General features: G+C 41.1%; 1 protein-coding gene across 2 annotated transcripts in view; it reads left to right on the forward strand.

Moving 5' to 3' along the window:
• The first annotated feature begins 1,157 nt into the window (after positions 1 to 1,157).
• The window catches only part of LOC311238919 (presenilin-associated rhomboid-like protein A, mitochondrial), a 28,198-nt gene continuing 8,999 nt past the window's right edge, over positions 1,158 to 20,356 (forward strand). Inside the window, exons 1-10 of one of the 2 annotated variants that reach the window (XR_014620396.1) lie at positions 1,158 to 1,264; positions 7,461 to 7,647; positions 11,250 to 11,354; positions 11,478 to 11,610; positions 13,441 to 13,536; positions 15,186 to 15,335; positions 18,394 to 18,464; positions 18,600 to 18,701; positions 19,230 to 19,269; positions 19,369 to 19,466. Coding sequence is in view for 1 of the 2 variants with exons in the window: in XM_084327116.1 (XP_084183242.1) it covers positions 1,185 to 1,264; positions 7,461 to 7,647; positions 11,250 to 11,354; positions 11,478 to 11,610; positions 13,441 to 13,536; positions 15,186 to 15,335; positions 18,394 to 18,464; positions 18,600 to 18,701; positions 19,369 to 19,466 (1,022 nt within the window). In the remaining variant the exon portion in view is untranslated. The remainder of the gene's footprint in view (positions 1,265 to 7,460; positions 7,648 to 11,249; positions 11,355 to 11,477; positions 11,611 to 13,440; positions 13,537 to 15,185; positions 15,336 to 18,393; positions 18,465 to 18,599; positions 18,702 to 19,229; positions 19,270 to 19,368; positions 19,467 to 20,356) is intronic. The other variant, XM_084327116.1, reaches the window with a different exon arrangement.

Genomic DNA, 20,356 nt, shown 5'->3' on the forward strand with positions numbered 1-20,356 from the left:
ACCAACAGCCTTTACCTAAGTTCACAACTGAGGCAGCTGCTCAAATATTTAGGACCGCCTTCTCTCCTCCTGTGCTTTTTGTCCTGTTCTCTGCTCCTTTGCTCTGCTGTGTCCTTTCCCAGCTGCCTCTTCCCATCCTAACCACACCCCCATCTCTGTTGTTCCTCCTCCCCTTCCTGCCCTCCCTATACCTCTTCATCCCTCCCCCTCCTCCTCTCCCATGTGTCACACTCACTGCCCTCCCTCTCTCTCTCTCTCCCAGACCCATATCATCTAACCTGGCAGTGTGTCCTTGGGCTCTGTACGTCCTGGCAAAGGCATTTAGCTCATTTCTTTTTAAGTTAAAAAGAAAACACATACAGTAGAGTCCCCCATCTGGCACACAGACACAGGAAAGAAACCACAGAATAACATTCAATAAACTATCGATGATAAATATACAGTAAAGTCGACTCATTCCCAGTGGTCCCCTAGCTCTTGTTTATTTAGTCACGCACATACGCACATGCACGAACACACACACACACACACACACACACACACATACACACAAACACACACACATTGTACATGTTATAGATAGATCAATCAATTTGTTTCCAATTGTAGGCAATCACAGCGGTCTCAAAGGAATATGGCCTATACAGCTATAGTTACAGTATATCAGCAAGTCACATTAAGTGCAGGTTTCATTTCGGGGAACAGTCCTACTGTAGTTATTCTGCAGATACTGCAGTGCAGGTGCCGAAATGTAAATTCCACCTCCTTCACCTATTCTGGAGTCACTGGCAAGCAGTGAGAAGCTTGTGGACCTTGTCCAGATGCCAATAGTAAAGCTTGGTTCCATCAATACAGCTTAGCTGCTCTCAAAGCTTGCAGTGTATCTAGCTCCCTCTCGCTCTCTCTCTCTCTCTCTCACACATACACCGGCTCACCCTCTCCATCCTGCTCTCTTTGCAACTTTTACATTAATTCTTTATTTCATCGGCTCGGACATCAGCCAGACTGTTTACAATTCCAATACTCCACTAGAGGGCAGCAAAACACAGCTTCGTAGCGGGTGGGCCAAGATATTCAAGCCTGCACCAAGAGGCGCATCTCGATGGGAAAATATATCTTTGTTACTGCCCGGTAGTGAATCGCTGCTGTGGGCCGGATCTCTCAGCTCTTGGGTCATATGGAATATGGCGTGGAGAGGATGTTTTGTGAAATGGACCAAAACAGAATTCATTCAAACTACCAACACAATTTCGCGAGGTAGCAGGTGAGCTGAAAACCGTGCAATACGGTGTTGAGATTGCAACATTGTTGCAAACATTTCTAAATGGTTGGGACGTTATTATCAGCGAGTTACCTAACCATTCCATCTGTCATTGTACATGAATAGGTGGGAATATGTACTATTACACATGCAAACAGTTGCTCTCACGGCTGGTAATTGTCGAATAGTGCATATTATCCCATCCTCGTTTCGTTGCTTTGATCAATACTTAAGCTGCTACCTAAGCTTGGTAACTCTGTAAGCTACATGCATAGGCGGAGTTTGAACTTGACGCCAGGGGGTGCGACTGCTTGGCGAACTATACCCGCGCGCGATTTTTTTTGACCTTTATTTTATTATTTTAGCGTTTTTACAATGCCCTAACCCCTAATTTTTTATTTTATTTAGGTAGTACAGCAGCACACACACACACTCACACACACAGCACTACGGGGGATCATTTTTAACTGACTTAGGCTCTAATTATTATTATTCATAGAGACTCTCGAGCAATAATAATTATTACAGCCTCCATTTTTCGTGGACGAAAAATATACCAGACTATAGATATCAATTTTCCCGAAATAACGCTACCTGCCTCGACAAAATTCGTGCATTGGTTATCCAGATACATTAATTATCATCTCAGAATAAGTGGCTTTGTATCGCGCTGCTGCTGCTGCTGCTGGCCGTGCGTTGCCGTTAACCCTTTCACTGCCACACTACAGAAGGTTCGCCTTATAATGTGACATGATTACTACTATAAAATGAATGTATTGTAAAACAAAACATAATAGAATTCAGATTTGTTTCTCACAATTATTATAATTTTATTAAAATAAAAATAATCTTGATTTAAAAAAAAAAAAGCAATGCACCCCCTGAACCCCCATAAACTCCGCCCATGGCTACATGCTCTCTAAGTGGACAGTTACTGAGTGGCAATTGGCAAACAAGAGGCACTACAGTAAGTGGTCTTGGAGTTACCAAAAATGGGGGCGTGGTTAGTGTTACGCCGGGCGCGTGTACCGCTTCCAGCGTGTCGAAGTGTCCTTGAGCAAGACACTGATTAACCCCGGCCTAAATGCTCCCGACGATGAGCAGGTTTGCACCTTGCATGTTTGCCTCTGCCATCTATGTGTGAATGTGTGAGTGAATGGGTAAAATGTGAGGAACAAATTGTAAAGCGCTTTGGATAAAAGCGCTATATGAATGCATTATTTACAACCAATGTGGTAACAGACTTTTGCAATAATTTACAAAAGGAAATGTATAATACATATAGAAATGTGACCATAATATTGGGTCTCATTCCCCAAAATGTTCCAAAGAGTTCTCTTGGAAGACAGACTGAACCGACTGAGACAGAATCAATGGGTCTCATTCCCGAACATTTTTCAAAGATATATTCTGGAAGACTTATCTTGGAACCACTGAGACATAATCTATGACAAGTACACTCTGAGTCCTGAACGTGCTGGTAATATGTCTTAAGTGGCTGAAAAGGTCGCACAAATTATATTATCTGATATCTGCTTGGAGAATGGCATTCTGTCTTAAACTCTAAAGCGCGTTCCCGTTCAGCTCATTTGCATACAACACAACGCCTCCATAGCTCCTTATAAGGCAACTGGTGACGCAGCTGTCTGAAATGGAATGGCGGAAGTGCTTTGCGAGCCGCGTGATCAGTGGTGCGTTATTGAAATCATCTGGGGTGACACGCACCACGTGCACGCGCGCTCCCGGCGCGTGCGCGCGCTCCCGCGAATGCGCATTTAATGTCCCCTCGCTTGGGCACAGACTAAAGACAGTGCCTAATTGCCTCTACGAATGGAATGTAACACGTCTTCACAACAAGTTATGTGAATGTGTCTGAGAACGTATTTAACACACCTGACGACCGGAGCTATTGATATGCAAATAGCGAGTGAGCTTGCACACCGTGCTACCCCGTCCCATGAACAACGCATGCCTGCGCGTGATTGATTACGAAACCTAGCGTCAGTCAGTCAGTGGCGGCCGGTGGGTCCTTCGCCACTAGGGGCGCTATACCAAACATTTTGCAAACATGTACAGTTACAGTACCACGCAACAGACTCATGGCAAGACGTGAGCGATTCGACTCACGCTCACGGCAATGAATCGGCTCTTATGAACGAGTCGCTCAGCTGTTACTACAACAACACACAACCAGTCAAATAAAGTATAGTCTAGACTCTAATTCACAACTTGAAACACAATATATAAATAGAAAAGTTAGAAACAAAACTCGCCCCGTCTCCAAGCACAGGCAGATCTCTCCCTCTCTCCTTCTCTCTCTCACACACAGCGCGACGTGGAATCGATTCGTTACACAATCAGACCTATTATATACCAAGAATAACTTCAGTATGAGTACAGGGCTGTACACATATTTTGCATATTGTTAAACGAGCCAAGGCTAGCTATTAAACTATCGATATGAATCGAAAATCTGGAACCCTGATGTAAACAAGACAAACGTCTTTCTCTGGTCTGCATCCCCTTAACAATTGTGTGTATTGAGCCGTACTGTATTGTACCCATTCTGCAATCTGTTAATAAAGTTCTCATTCATTCATTCATTCAAACATAGACGATATTGAACAAGCCATAATCCACGTATTTTCAATCCGAGAGAGCTGCAGTAGTTAAATCAATGAGCCATCGACACAGTCAGTGTGGTAACGTTATTATTGCATCCAAGATTGATACACGGCTGGCTAGGCAGTTGGTAGTCATAGTCTTGTGTTATAAAATAAATAAACAATCAGCAATGTCTCGCTTCATGAATGGCCAGCAGTAGCCTAACAGTACTGCTCCTAAAAAAAACTATTTACAAACGTTAACGTTAACCAGAGAGAGAGAGAGAGAGACAGAGAGAGAGACTCACTGTTTAGTTGACACGTCCAGGGCTTGCCTTGATAAAGTGTATAATCCACTGTTGATAGACCACTGTCCACTGTGTCCAGACTGCATCCGCCATATAGCTTGTTAGCCAAGTGTTAGCTTGTTAGCAGCACCACACAACAGTCACAAGTACTTCATTCCTTTGTCCATTTCCGCTCGAACAGACTGCAAACTACCTGGCGTTCTATCGCCATGCTCTAAGACAAACTCTAACCTTAACCAACTTTGAAAGAGTGCCTAAGCTTAACAGTCTAAAGAACTTGCAGTCACTGCACGCTCTAAGACAAACAACCTAGGACCAACCTAGGAACCAACCTAGCCGGAATAAGCTAGAATTGGAACATTAGAAATTGGATTCGGCCAATCAGAGATCGTCTCTGTGAAATTCTGCTACGGAAAAAAATACTGGCGTCGGCCAATCAGAGAGCGTCTCCGTGAAATGCGGCTACAGAAATTCTTGATGCTACTGGCTAGACCGCTTCAAATCGCGCCCGGATTCCAACATAATAGTCATATTTCAATGCACAACGCGTTATGCACTGATTGGCTGTGACGGATACAGCGATCAAACTGTGACGCGCACTCAGAGCGCTATCGCTTCTAGCCCGGGCCGAGAAATACGAAAAAATTTAAAAAACGTGATGTCACTTCCTGCTTAGGAAAACGAGTTTTTTTATTTGAGATAATAACGTTATATTGTGCATTGGAAATACAAACATACTTAAAATGAGTAAATAGTATTCATTTTAAACATGTTTATATTATTTATAGGGCTATAAAACAAAAAACTAAAAAGTTTTATGTTCTTCTTCTGTGATTTAACAGCAGCTGGCAGCAGGTGGGTCGGCGCCCTTGCGCCCCTAGTGGCGAGCCGCCACTGCAGTCAGTGCCAATCAGAGAGCGTCTCCGAGAAATGCGGCTAGGTTTCGTAATCACGCTTGCGCCCATCAAAACTAGATGCATCATATACAGCTCGCGGTACACACCTGCCGCAGCGCGCACGCACACACAGAGACACACACACACGCGCGCGCGCAGTACTGTATATGAATGAATGAATGACATATAATATATATAGCCTACGGCGGGCGTAAAGAATGAACGCAGTATGGCTTATTATTCCATAATTAAGCCTATAGGCTACTGTTCATTCGTAGGCGCACACAAGACTTGTTATGGAATATTAATGCAGTCTATTTCCACCGATTAGCTTTAGTTCTTATTTATTTATCCACTGTCATTTCAGTGTTGGTGTATAGGCTATATTGTATTTCAATATAAGTTTAATTGATTAATGATATATTCGAAGGAATGCCGGTTTATAGCTATATCAACCCCCTCCAATGTACAGTAAATTACCAAGTATGGTTTTGTCAATATTCCAATGTACAGTTTTGCTTGTACAGTGTAAGTCTATCCCCCACCCACCCCTCCTACCCAACCTCCTCCAACAGTTTCTACGTCAAATGTACTCTCTTTTCTGGACTCTTTTTGTATCACAATTCACAAACAGTACTGTATTTGCAAATCTGGTATGTCATAAATGTATAGATGTAGCAGTACTGTCTATCTGTGTCATGCGTGTCATATATGTTATGATGAATTGAAAATGGGGGACCCTGATGTAAACAAGACGAAATTCTTTCTCTGGTCTGCATCCCCTTATGTAATTGAGCTGTACTGTACTGTACCCATTCTGCAATCTGTTAATAAAGTTTTCAATCAATCAATCAATCAATCAATCAAACAAAGGTCTGTCCCATTGTATACCAATCAATGGGATACATTGCATGTTGACCTGCATTCTTTCAAATGTATATAATTAATCATTAAAACAGAAATACAAATTCCACAGAAGGCATTAAATTATTATTATTTTCAATCATTTCACAATAATTGCATAATTGTGTTTGAATATCTGAGTAATTAAAGTAAGGCAAAGTAATGACGCAGCTGTGTGGAAATGGATGCAGAAGTGCCTTGCGAGTCTTGCGCGACCCATCGAAATGAGATTAGATTAATGTATTGTCATATATAGTACTGTACAGCTTGTGGTACACCTGCCGCAGCGCGCGCACACACACACGCGCAGTATACTGTAGCCTACGGCGTAATGAATGAACGCAGTATAAGCTTATTATTCCATTAATGACTTGTTGCATTAGGATTTAGTAGATACTATATGCTCTGCCCTACGTACAGTATAGGTACAGTCTGTACTTATACTGTACGTAGGGCAGAGGCAGAGCATATATATAGTATCTAAATCCTAATGAAACAAGTAACTAGAATATATTAAGCCTATACTGTTCATTAGACACGTAGGCCATACTGGCGCACACAAGACTTGTTATGGAATATTAATGCAGTCTATATTTCCATGCGATTAGCTTTAGTTCTTATTTATTTATTTATCCACTGTCATTTCAGTGTTGGTGTATATAGGCTATATAGTGTATTTCAATATAAGTTTAATTGATTAATGATATATTCGAAGGAATGCAGGTTTATAGCTATATCAAACAAAGGTTGTATACCAATCAATGGGATATACCGGTATTGCATGTTGACCTGCATTCTTTCAAATGTATATAATTAATCATTAAAACAGACGTGTAACAAATAAGAAATACAAATTCCACAGAAGGCATTAAATAATAATTATTTTCAATCATTTCACAATAATTGCATAATTGTGTTTGATATCTGAGTAATTAAAGTAATTATACATTTGTCCAAAATAGCTGGTTCAGATATGGTTAATCCAGCTGCCCTGTGATCAGATGAATCCATATTATCTATTTTTCCGACATCAAATGCGTAATTTCTTATCGTACAAATATTGTCATATTTATTTTAATTATGATTAAGTAATTAATTCCAAGGAGGCCTGTAGCGTTAACATGAAGGAATCACTATATGAACACAGTCTGTCAAGTTAATACAATTTTCAATTAGTCAATCAATCATAAGTGTGCTCTCAGCCATGCTCAAATCTGATCTCAGGAAAATGTGGGGAATCGCGCTACCAGCCCTAATATGTCTTAAATGGGCAGAAATCTGCCTAAGAGGAAATTTTTGGTCGTAAATCCGTTCGGGAATGAGACCCATTGTGGGCATCACAGTCACAGATGACCTTTTGGGATGCACACTATAGACCTCTGATAAATTCTAGTAATGGATGGAATTCGGTGCTCATCTGCTCAGTGTGAACTGATGTAGGTGGATCAGATGGTATAAGTTGTGACAAACCTGCTGTGTTCCTCTTCAGACTCGAGCCCTGCCATCAGCAGAGATGTGGCTTTCGACGGGAAGCCAAGAGGCCCGAAACGAAGAAGGGAAACGTCACCAAGCAAACAGACCCTCCGCCTTCTGAAGCCGGCGCTCCACCTCGTCCACCAGCTCCTCCCAAAGTCCCAAGGCCCACACTGTTCAAACCTCTGATGTTCACGGTGGGGGTAGGTGCTCCTATTGCTCCACCTCTTAGCCGAGGACAGGGGTTCATATTTTGCCTTCTGTGACGAGGCTGCCTAAACTGTTCGTCTAAACTAATTTATTTATTATGTATATATCAAAAACATGTGATCCGCAGCATCAAAATGAATGGCACCATGCAAGTAGTTCCCAAAAGGACCCCCCATGACAACACAGACATCACATACATACAACATCCAAAATACCCCCCATGACAACACAGACATCACATACATACAACATCCAAAATACCCCCCATGACAACACAGACATCACATACATACAACATCCAAAATACCCCCCATGACAACACAGACATCACATACATACAACATCCAAAATACCCCCCATGACAACACAGACATCACATACACACAACATCCAAAATACCCCCCATGACAACACAGACATCACATACATACAACATCCAAAATACCCCCCATGACAACACAGACATCACATACATACAACATCCAAAATACCCCCCATGACAACACAGACATCACATACATACAACATCCAAAATACCCCCCATGACAACACAGACATCACATACATACAACATCCAAAATACCCCCCATGACAACACAGACATCACATACATACAACATCCAAAATACCCCCCATGACAACACAGACATCATATACATACAAAGTACTGTAAGACTACAAAACACCTATTCAGGTGCACACACCATTACTGTATGTATGCATGCACACACATACACAGACACACACATATATTTTTTTCATTTCAACCTTTATTTAAAAGGTTCTGAGGTTTCCCTCATTTACAGAAACGACGATTGTACAAAATGTAATAATACAAACACTATTCACAGAAATTTAAACACCAGAGTAAAAATAAAAAACGTTTCAAATAGTTAAAAAATATCAGCTAAAACAGTTACAGGTAGTCACACAATGGTCTGAAATCATACGTTTAAACTTTAAACATTCCAAGGGAAGGGAGAACCTCCAATTTCAGAGAGAGTTGGAAGACATTCCATGAGTTACAGGCATCAAAGGAAAAGGCTGACTTCCCTAGATCAGAACAAACTTGAGGAACCCTAAGAACCATCCAGTCATTCAATCGAGTTGAATAGGTTCCAATATTCCAATCTAACAGTGAAGAGATATAAACAGGTTGTTTACCAATAAGGGCTTTAAAAATAAATAAATACCAGTGTTTGTTGCCCCTTTCTTTAAGAGAAGGCCAACCCACCCTATCATACAGGACACAATGGTGAGTATCATATCTGTCACCAGTAATAAACCTAAGAGCTGAGTGATATGCAGAATCCAGAGGTTTAAGAGTTGATGCCGCAGCATGCCTATAAATTACATCACCATAGTCCAAAACTGATAAGAAGACTGATTCAACAATTATTTTCCTACTAAATAGAGGAAAATTGGATCTGTTTCTGTACAAGAAACCAATTTTCTGTTGCAGTTTAGAGGCAAGGTTGTCCACATGGAACTTAAATGTAAATTTCTGGTCAAGCCACAGGCGAAGATATTTATACTCAGTGACTCTCTCTATACAAGAGCCATTGACAGTAGATATCTGCACATCATCCAAGTTAATATTCCTGGCTCTTGAAAACAACATAAACGTTGTCTTACTAGCATTAAGAACCAATTTAAGACTAGCAAGGGCATCCTGTGTAGATGGCCAACTGTACAGAGTCTGCAATACAATACACAATTGTGTCATCAGCATACAAATGGGCATGACATCCATACAAAGAAGAAACAATATCATTCATATAAATTGTAAAAAGGACAGGACCCAAAACTGAACCTTGTGGCACACCTTTAGTCATGGCCAAGAATTCAAGAATTATATACATACACACACAAAACATTTGCAAATATACGATAGCAACATGACAATGCTAAAAGAAAAAGAGAGAAAAAAGACAAATTAAACCAAAGCCCCTTTCTCACTGCCCATTCAAGCTGGGAATCTTACCTCATTATTCCGCCATGCCGTTCTGTGTGAAAGGTACAAACAAATTGGGGGGGGGGGGTCAAAGTTGATGCAGCATTATGCCATGTTCAGGTCTGGTGAAATTGCCAGAGTGGGTTCGCTCCAGCGTCTGCCTAGCATCACAGCACAGGGGTGTGATGTTCTGATGATGTGGTTAATTCTGTTGGTGTTAGCTTGTAGGTAATAACCATAATCACAACTATTTTCGGAGCAATATCCCCACACCACCAACCTGCGGGAATATTGCTTTGTCTAGCTATCGGTCATCACATGAAAGGTGGGATAGAACAAAGGCTGGTCACACGATATACTAATTATAATAATAGGGTACATGTTTCATGTCTAATTAAAATAACAACGTGATCCGTTTTGGCAAAATTGTCCAATGCGTTCTAATGAATGAAAGACTGGCAGTCCTAACCAATATTGAAACAGTGGTGGACCCCACACATAACATCATATTCCCCTTTATTTGTCTTTCATTCATTAGAACAGGGGTTCCCAAACTTTTCAGGCCAGGACCCAGAAAATAAGGCGTCAGAGAGCCGCGGCCCAATGCACATCGTCAGGCTTTTTTTTTTTTTTTTTTTTTGCCAGGCGACCGATTTTTTAAGCCAAATATCACTTCAATCCTATTAAGTTAGTTCAAGTTAGTTATTCATTTATATGTGCTATTTATGAGAGGGCTAACTTGTTACAAAATAATAATGATAATAATAATAGCCTCATTAAAATACTATTGTTGCTTCGGTTGTTTTCAGCGTTTTATGTGCATAATCTGTTATTTAGTTTGAAATGTTCGTTGAAATAAGTAGATTTTTCGTTTTTGTTTATTTATTAAGTTAATATAAAACCATATAGTCACATTTTAGAATACAATAGAATAGAATTTTAGAATACAACTAGAGACACTGTCCTGGCCTGCTTCTAAGTTCAGTGGCCTGACAAAAAAAAATTAAAAAAAAAAAAATTATCATCTCGCGGCCCACCCATGGCTGCTCGCGGCCCACCTTTGGGTCGCGACCCCGACTTTGGGAACCACTGCATTAGAACGCATTGGACAATTTTGCCAAAACGGATCACCATGCACTTGAAGATTACACTCGGGTCTCGACTCTGACATTACGATCCGCCAAATGCGGGAGTTTGGCTAAAAAGGTGGCTTTTGGGGCCTTTCAGTGGCAATGGTGTGGGGGTGTTTTGAAATGGACACCACCGTTGTGTTCGCCCTCAAGAACTACTTGTATGGCTGCCTTATATCTTCATATAAAATATGAAATATTAGTAATTATATTTTGAATGTTGCGCATCGAGAGAAGAGAAAGAAAGAAATAATTTACAGTTTTGAGAACAATTTAGGGTTTTCTGTCCTATCTCGGCTACTCCGTCTCTCCTACATTTTCAAAAGCCTTGAGAAAGCTTGTCTTAACTGTGACATTTTTCATTGCGTGCGAAAGCCTTTGGAGACCTATTTCAGAACCACAACCCGAGATGCGCTGGTTCTATCCGCCTACGACTCTGGAACATGGCATCATGACATTCTGTCTTTGGGTGTGTGGTGGGTGTGTTTGCTGTTGTCTGACTCCATGTCAGTTTACAGGTCTTTCCTTTGGCACAGCGGCCATCTTGCAGTATGAGTCGCTGAAGTCACGAGTTCAGTCAACAAGGGAGGAGGATGAGTCTGAAAAACTGCCACAGGTGAGAGTATGATTGTGCCTCTCTCCTCTTCTCTCCAAAAACAGAGTTAGGCTGAGATGAGATGAATGTTTTACAACTGATATACAACCACATTCATTATTAATAAATATATGCTGCCTTCAGGGGTCCCAGGACATGACATATTGGCATAACTGGTGGAACCAGTTGACAGATTTTCAGAAGCAGCTCATCCTACTGATGTCTATGGTGGATGACTACTGGAGTAACTTCACTGAGGGACAGAGGACCGCCATGGGTACAGCATCACTCACACACACACACACACACACACACACACACACACACACACACACACACACACACACACACACACACACACACCTACACACACACCTACACACACACATAGATGTTGCATCGATTTACATGCATTCCATAACCCTAACTTTAAAGGGGCAGTTCACTCAAAACTCGAACGAACATATTTCTCCCCTAAAGCTCAGATAGTTCAGTATACTATATGATTATTAGCTCATTCAGCGCCAATCACGAGGTATAGTCGGGTTAACTCGCCATCGCTTGAGCGCCAATCACGAGTATAGTCGGGTTTTGGTCGTTATTTCTTTTATTAGCGATATCCATTAATTTTCATCCATCCAGCCTGATGTTATCGTTGGGAATGGGTCTGAGCTCGCAAAAGGGCAAATACAGCCCCCCTACGCCTTCCGGCTGGTATTGCACTCCACTGGGAATGGTATAGTTTTTTTTCTGGGATGATCCAAGCCGTGCGGGTGTGGTAAATAATCAGGTGAGGTAACCTGATTTCAACGATACATCTGCGAGGCTGCCCCCCCCCCCCCCCTCATATGCAATGCTGTTGAACGTGGCACAGACCTCCGCGCCCAGTACTTCAAATGGCAATCAGATAATTGGATTATTTCTTTTGCATTACATCAGATACAAGGTAAGAACATTATATATAAATTTGATCGTTGATCTGATATGTATTTCTACCCCGAGGAGGTGAGGGGGGGGGCGCCGCGCTACGAGGGCCATTTCATGTATGCACGAGGAAGGACAATAATGATGATCTAGCGTTGATTTCAGGAAGATTCGATAATCAGCCGAAAAATTACGTGTTTTGTGTATTCCACTAAAGGGCTATTATCGCGTCTTTCTCTGGAATTACTAGAAATCACCAGAACTATACTCGTATTCAAAACGGTATAAAACGGAAATGTACCGATGAAAAAAACGATCCGTTTTGTACATGTTGACTGCAAGCAACTCACTGATAATCGCCGAGTGTATTAGACCCATAGCCATAATTATTTTTTTGATCACATTTTTTTTATTATTATTTACATGAAAACAAGACAACACAATAACCACAATAACAATACACAGAAACCCATAGCCATAATTTAAGATATATTTCAAGCACTCGCAAATCTCCCAGTCCTCCCATTGATTAAAGCGGTGGCGCTCTAGCGCCCTCTCACGCACTTAAGCGTGGCGGTCAATGAATTAGGGGTGTAACGGTACACGTATTCATACCGAACCGTTTCAGTGCGGGATCTTCGGTTCAGTGCGCGCTGTGCACAGAACGAATGTAACGTTACTTTAACCACTAACGGAATGCACGTGCAGAACTTTTTTTTGCATGCAGAACTTAATTAAAAACTCCCAAGTCCCCCCCTTCCCAAAATATAACTTGCGCAAAGGGCCGGATGTTGTTTGTTCAGCCCACGTACACCACTGAGAGATTACCTGTCATTTAGCATAGCCTCATAGTATGGCAAATGCAAAAGACAAGCTAGAGCTAGAAGACCTACCCCCCCCCCCCCCCCCCCACACACACACACACCTGTTCCATATACAGGTAAAATAGAAATATGTGTTCCATATGCAGCTCAAATAGGAAGGTTTGTTCCATATGCAGGTCAAATAGGAAGGTTTGTTCCATATACATGTCAAATGGAAAACTTATCTCAAGGATAAGCATGTCTCTCTGATCTGTCATACACACGCATGCTCACATTTGATGTAATTTATCAAAACCCTTGCATGAGTGAGATATCTTCTCTTTACTCTTCTTGCTATTGACTATCCATCTATCTGACAGGCATCATAGCCATAAATGCTGTAGTGTTGTGCTGTTGGCGGATTCCCTCTATGCAAAGGACCATGATCAAGTATTTTACCTCCAACCCAGCCTCCAGTGAGTATGCCCTCCGTCCTCACTCACTCACTCACTCACTCACTCACTCACTCACTCACTCACTCACTCACTCACTCACTCACTCACTCACTCACTCACTCACTCACTCACTCACTCACTCACTCACTCACTCACTCACTCACTCACTCACTCACTCACTCACTCACTCACTCACTCACTCACTCACTCACTCACTCACTCACTCACTCACTCACTTACAGTTAGTCACCCAGCCCCTAGTAACGGTTCACGTGTATGGAATTTCGACCCTTGTGTTTCGCATCTATCAGACAAGAAGAAAGACTGGCAGGTTTTAAACTGTGTGGGTATCAGACAAGAAGAAAGACTGGCAGGTTTTAAACTGTGTGGGTATCAAACAGGGAAGAAAGACTGTCAGGTTTTAAACTGTGTGGGTATCAAACAGGGAGAAAGACTGTCAGGTTTTAAACTGTGTGGGTATCAAACAGGGAAGAAAGACTGTCAGGTTTTAAACTGTGTGGGTATCAAACAGGGAGAAAGACTGTCAGGTTTTAAACTGTGTGGGTATCAAACAGGGAAGAAAGACTGTCAGGTTTTAAACTGTGTGGGTATCAAACAGGGAAGAAAGACTGTCAGGTTTTAAACTGTGTGGGTATCAAACAGGGAGAAAGACTGTCAGGTTTTAAACTGTGTGGGTATCAAACAGGAAGAAAGACTGTCAGGTTTTAAACTGTGTGGGTATCAAACAGGAAGAAAGACTGTCAGATATTAAACTGTGTGGGTATCAAACAGGGAAGAAAAACTGTCAGGTTTTAAACTGTGTGGGTATCAAACAGGAAGAAAGACTGTCAGATATTAAACTGTGTGGGTATCAAACAGGAAGAAAGACTGTCAGATATTAAACTGTGTGGGTATCAAACAGGAAGAAAGACTGTCAGGTTTTAAACTGTGTGGGTATCAAACAGGAAGAAAGACTGTCAGATATTAAACTGTGTGGGTATCAAACAGGAAGAAAGACTGTCAGATATTAAACTGTGTGGGTATCAAACAGGGAAGAAAAACTGTCAGGTTTTAAACTGTGTGGGTATAAAACAGGGAAGAAAGACTGTCGGGTTTTAAACTGTGTGGGTATCAAACAGGGAAGAAAGACTGTCAGGTTTAAAACTGTGTGGGTATCAAACAGGAAGAAAGACTGGCAGGTTTTAAACTGTGTGGGTATCAAACAGGAAGAAAGACTGGCAGGTTTTAAACTGTGTGGGTATCAAACAGGGAAGAAAGACTGTCAGGTTTTAAACTGTGTGGGTATCAAACAGAGAAGTTGGCCACCTTGTTTCTCAGTTCATAGAAACCTTCCTCATTGCTTGATAGAAATTCTCTGCAGGACACATGCTTTCATGGTTATTTGTTTCAATTAAATTGTCGGCTCGGTTCTTATCAATCAACTATATATATAATATATTCTATTGTTATTGTCTGCATTGCTTTTACCATTATTTATTTTTCTGCATTGCTTTTATTCTGTATTTTATGCAAATTGTATTTCAATTTTACTGCTATGAAGCACTTTGGGCTGCAATTCTTGTATGAAAGGTGCTAAATAAAGTTTATTATTATTATTGACACTGTGCGTGTCTCCCGTTTTTGTTTTGTTTTTGTTTTTCTTCCATCAGAAACGCGGTGCCTTCCGATGGTCCTCTCCACCTTCAGCCATTACTCCATCATCCACATGCTGGCCAACATGTATGTCCTGTGGACGTTCTCCTCCAGTATAGTCTCTCTCCTGGGGAGGGAGCAGTTCCTCGCGGTCTACTTCTCTGCCGGTAGGACGGATGAACGATTATCTGCCGTGACAGAACAAGGGAGGACTGTCCAGTTGATAAAGCACTATAATAATAATAATAATAATAATAATAATAATAATAATAATAATAATAATAATAATAATAATAATAATAATAATAATAATAATAATACATAATTTATAATACATCAGATTTATATAGTGCTTTTCCAAATGCTCTTAGACGCTTTATGTCAGAATCTGTACACATCTCAATCCTCTCCTTGGTCTTAGCTCTTAGACATTCCCAGTCCAATGCCCAGTCCCAATAAATTAGTGTGTTGGTTTTGGGCAAATTAGCTAGAAAGGATGCATGCCCAGAGGTTCTTGTGGTTAAGTAAAAAATGGCCGCCGTGTGAATATGGTCAATGGACGGCATGAATCTCCTTTTTAAACATCACAAGAAATTATCTTGTGTAGGGAGGGAAGGTTTTCCTTTTTTTTACCATGATGTGAAAGTAAAAGTGTTTAAAGATAAACAGTACAAGGAGTGGCAAGTGGAGTGGAGGAAAGGTGTTCTACTCTGGTGAAATGATAGTGTGTGGCTCTATTGTGTTGTGGTAGGATAGTGTGTGACTATTGTGTTGTGGTAGGATAGTGTGTGACTATTGTGTTGTGGTAGGATAGTGTGTGGCTCTATTGTGTTGTGGTAGGATAGTGTGTGACTATTGTGTTGTGGTAGGATAGTGTGTGACTATTGTGTTGTGGTAGGATAGTGTGTGACTATTGTGTTGTGGTAGGATAGTGTGTGACTATTGTGTTGTGGTAGGATAGTGTGTGACTATTGTGTTGTGGTAGGATAGTGTGTGGCTCTATTGTGTTGTGGTAGGATAGTGTGTGACTATTGTGTTGTGGTAGGATAGTGTGTGACTATTGTGTTGTGGTAGGATAAGATGGGAGGAATGTTTTCCTTGGAAAGCTGTAGTGTTGGGCCGACGGGACCGTCGACCACTGAGCCCAACATTGTGATTTATTTATTCACTGATGCATTCTGCAGTTGCATCGCTATGACTGACCAGTATCTAAAATATGTATTTTCTTTATAGTCAGACGATCTGTTTAATGAGGTAGCGTTTAGAATATAGGGAAAGTAACCGGGTGAGGATGAGCTGTGAATGGAAAAATAGTAATTAATATCCAACATGCATACATAAAAAAATTAAAATTAAAAAATAGTATAAAATAAAGTACATAAAACATAGTACCTTTTTATAGGAGTAGCTCATAAGATGACCCCCTCCCCCACCCCAATATACAATACTGTTTTTAAAATGACAGAGACCAGGGCCCTATTCCCCGTACCTGGTTCAACTAAGTCGATCAAGAGTCCCATTATCCAGATTCAATTAACCCGATGTTTGAATCCGGGATTTTCCTGTTCCTCGAACGCTGATTCAGTCTTGTTCATTCGAACCAGACTTGAGACTCAGGATAATTGCGCGCGCCCGCCTCAGCTGAAAAGACAGCAGGTGTCGATCGCAGAAATCCTGATTTTCTAACGGCATTGATTGATTGATTGATTTAAAACTTTATTAACAGATTGCAGAATGGGTACAATGCAGTACGGCTCAATAGCCTCGCCGACAAGTTAAATGCATAATCTATAGGCTAATTTTAAGTCCCTCATTATTACCCCAATCAATCAGATTATATTTCTTTAAACGTGCCTGCTGGCAGTAGGTTTATGGAATGGATAATCAAATGAAATCTTGCTAGCGAAAATAATTAGTTCAACTCTTTTAGAATAAGGATACGGCTCTCTTATTCATTGATGGATGTATGGTGGATGTTTTATTTGTCTGGCACCGTGGTGTGATGGATGGTCCTTATGCCTCTCACGCGGACGACCCGCGTTCGAATCCCCCTTCTATTTTTTTTTCTTTTTGCAATGTAAATACTTCAATTTGGTGCACGTTGAGAGCTATATAAAGAATGACATCCTCAATGCATGTAGATTTATAATATTTTTACTTAAAACTAGGCTACTTTTGCGTATAGTCATTAATATTATATTCCAAAAAAATTATATTAGAAACGCGGGGTTTCGAACTCGGTCGTCCGCTTGACAGGAGTGAGCACTAGCCGTTGCACCACTGTGCCAGACGGGATATATTCATTGTGTATCCATCAATGGACAAGAGACCCGTGTTTCGAATATTCTTCTTTTATCTTCTTTTAAGTTTTATCTCTTTATTCTCAAATGCATTAATGTGACGTCAACGGCTCATTCAATTGCTCAAATCCGTCAAACAGCGCATCTCATCAGACATTTTAATCCCAGTTACAATATCACAATAACGTGTGAGTGATGATACAATTCAACAATCCTCAGATTCCTCGTAATTCATAATCCACAAAGACCACAATCCACGCATAGACACTTCAATTTTATGCTTGAATGAAACACAATCCGGGCGCTCCGTTAAGCAAATCTACAGCGGAGAATATATGAAACTAATCAGAGCCAAACGGCCGATAGGTTTCATTCATTAAAAATATCCCCGCGGGATTCACATTTGCAATGCGCCGTTATTAAAATAACCACATGCAGCGTGTATCGCGACTCCGAGCGCCATATATGACGTGCATTATTTTATTTAGGACAAAGTAAATCTATAGGCTGAATATGATTTATTATCAGCATTTAGTTCTATTATACATTTCAAAAGCCCCCTCTAGGAAAACGAAGCACAAAAACATAATTCAGAATGGTATAATGGGATCTAGACTGTGAGAAATATTTCAGGAAGCGAGCTGGCATTTCTTTGCGAGGGCGTGGCCATGGTTCATCCAGCTAACTGAACTTAACCCTGCTCCGGACCAGGTTCAATCTTTCTGATCTGTTACCATGGTGATTTAGAAAATCCGACTTCGGGGAACAGAAAGGTCTGGCTTAAGTCAAGCTATGCTGAAAATTATCCGGCTAACTCAGTTAGCCAGGTACGGGGAACGGGGCCCAGGTTAGTGAGCAGCACCAGGGTCATGGAGGGGGGGTGTGTTGCCGTGTCTCTCCACCTGAAACCTGTGGTGATTTTCAGGTGTGATCTCCAACATGTTCAGCTACGTGAGCAAGACCGCCACTCGCCGCCTGCATCCCTCCCTGGGGGCGGTAAGCGGTCTCTCGTGTGCAAAACAATACGATACAAAACTTTTTTGTTTGGCGTTTCCATAATAAGAAACTTCATAGAAATGGAAATATTGCACGAGAAAATAAACAGTTTTTTTTACCTGTTGTGTTTGCCAGTCGGGTGCCGTGATGGCGGTGCTGGCAGCGGTCTGTGCCAAGGTCCCTGAGGCCAAGCTCGGCATCCTGTTCCTCCCCATGGTCACCTTCACTGCAGGAAACGTAAGCCGCATGTGCGCGCGTCAAGTGAATTGCTTGATGATCTATAGACCTGTTCGCCGACGACGTCATGACAAATATGCGCGCGCAGACCCGTGGCAGAATGGAACGTAATCCTGATCAGAACAACGGGGCAGACTACAGTATATTTGCATTTGTTAGCCATGCTAGCGATCTAAACAATCAACCATGCCAAAGCTAGATATGTAAAAGGTGAAAGACTCACTCACAGCCGTGCTGATTTGGCAAAATGACATCCAGCCGTTTTCGTTTGAAACTACTTTTAGTCAGGGGAGTGCCACGGTTTCTCCATAGAGCCCCGTTGTACTTCTTTTGGCGCAGCAGCTCGTGCAGGTCCGAGGCAACTTAGTCACGTGACTCAGTTGGTATTGCTGATTGGCTCGAACACAGTATGTTTGTAAACGGCGAACAGGTCTATATGACATGCGAGTCTGGATGTATCATTATTGAAATATGGTATATTGTATTCATGTAACATTAACATCCCTGTCATGTCTGTTTTGACTGCAGGCAATGAGGGGGAATGTAAGAGAATGTCTTGAGTGAATGTGTAAGTATGCATGTATGAATGCACGATAGAGGGGTGTTCATTGTCTTGTACTGTGCAGTATATATAACTCACGAGTATGTTGTACTGGTCTTTCTTTAGGCTTTGAAAGCTCTTATTGCCATAGATGCAGCAGGACTCGTTATGGGATGGCGGATGTTCGACCATGCAGCCCACCTTGGCGGAGCCGTCTTTGGAATGTGAGTGTCACCCTGGTTTCACTTTTTAAATAAAGAAATAAAGATGAAAACTCTGCTCACCCCGGTATCTGGCTCAGCTATAAGAACAATAGCAGACTGAATAAAGAGAGCATCCGCATACTGGTCCTTGTACAAATACAATATAAATGGTAAATGGTGCATTTATATCACCAAAGTGCTTTACAATTTGTTCCTCACATTTGACCCATTCACTCACACATCGAAGGCGGAGGCAACCATGCAAGGTGTCAACTTGCTCATCGGGAGCAATCAGGGGTTAAGTGTCTTGCTCAAGGACGTTTTCCGAATATGTTCAAAGTAAAACATTTTTGAATATATTATATATGTACTTATTTGTAATACGTACACATTGTAAATTTTCGTAAATACATCAATATATTCCTTATGGCTATAACATACGGAATACATACAATATCGTTAGCCTCATACGATAATTTTCAAGACTTTTGGAAAAGAAGAAAAAACACATTTTCCAGCAAATGTGTAAGAGTTTTTCATTTATATTTTGAAAATAAGTTCCACAAGGTGTATCAACAAGTTTGCAAAAACACAACAACCAACCATTGCGTAACAAAATAATGTGACTTCCTCTTAACAAGCGGGCAGAAAAGTGGCAATTTTTTAACTTGAACTTAAGGACTGCATACTTTTTTTGCAAACCAAAACAACATACTTTATACTTATAGCACATGCATGAGCCTGGTCTCTTTTGAAAGATGACATTCTGAAGTTTCTGATTCCAGAAAAAAATCACTTTTAGTGCTAACATAATAGAGTAACATAGTTCTGAACTTGAGTTGTAAAAAAAACTTGTTACTCAAGTTTTTCTGTAGTAGTTAGTAGTCCAGAGGTAGTATTTCCCCAGAAGG

Source organism: Notolepis coatsorum, assembly GCF_963971535.1.
Source record: "Notolepis coatsorum genome assembly, chromosome: 13".
NCBI classification, from domain to species: Eukaryota; Metazoa; Chordata; class Actinopteri; order Aulopiformes; family Paralepididae; genus Notolepis; species Notolepis coatsorum.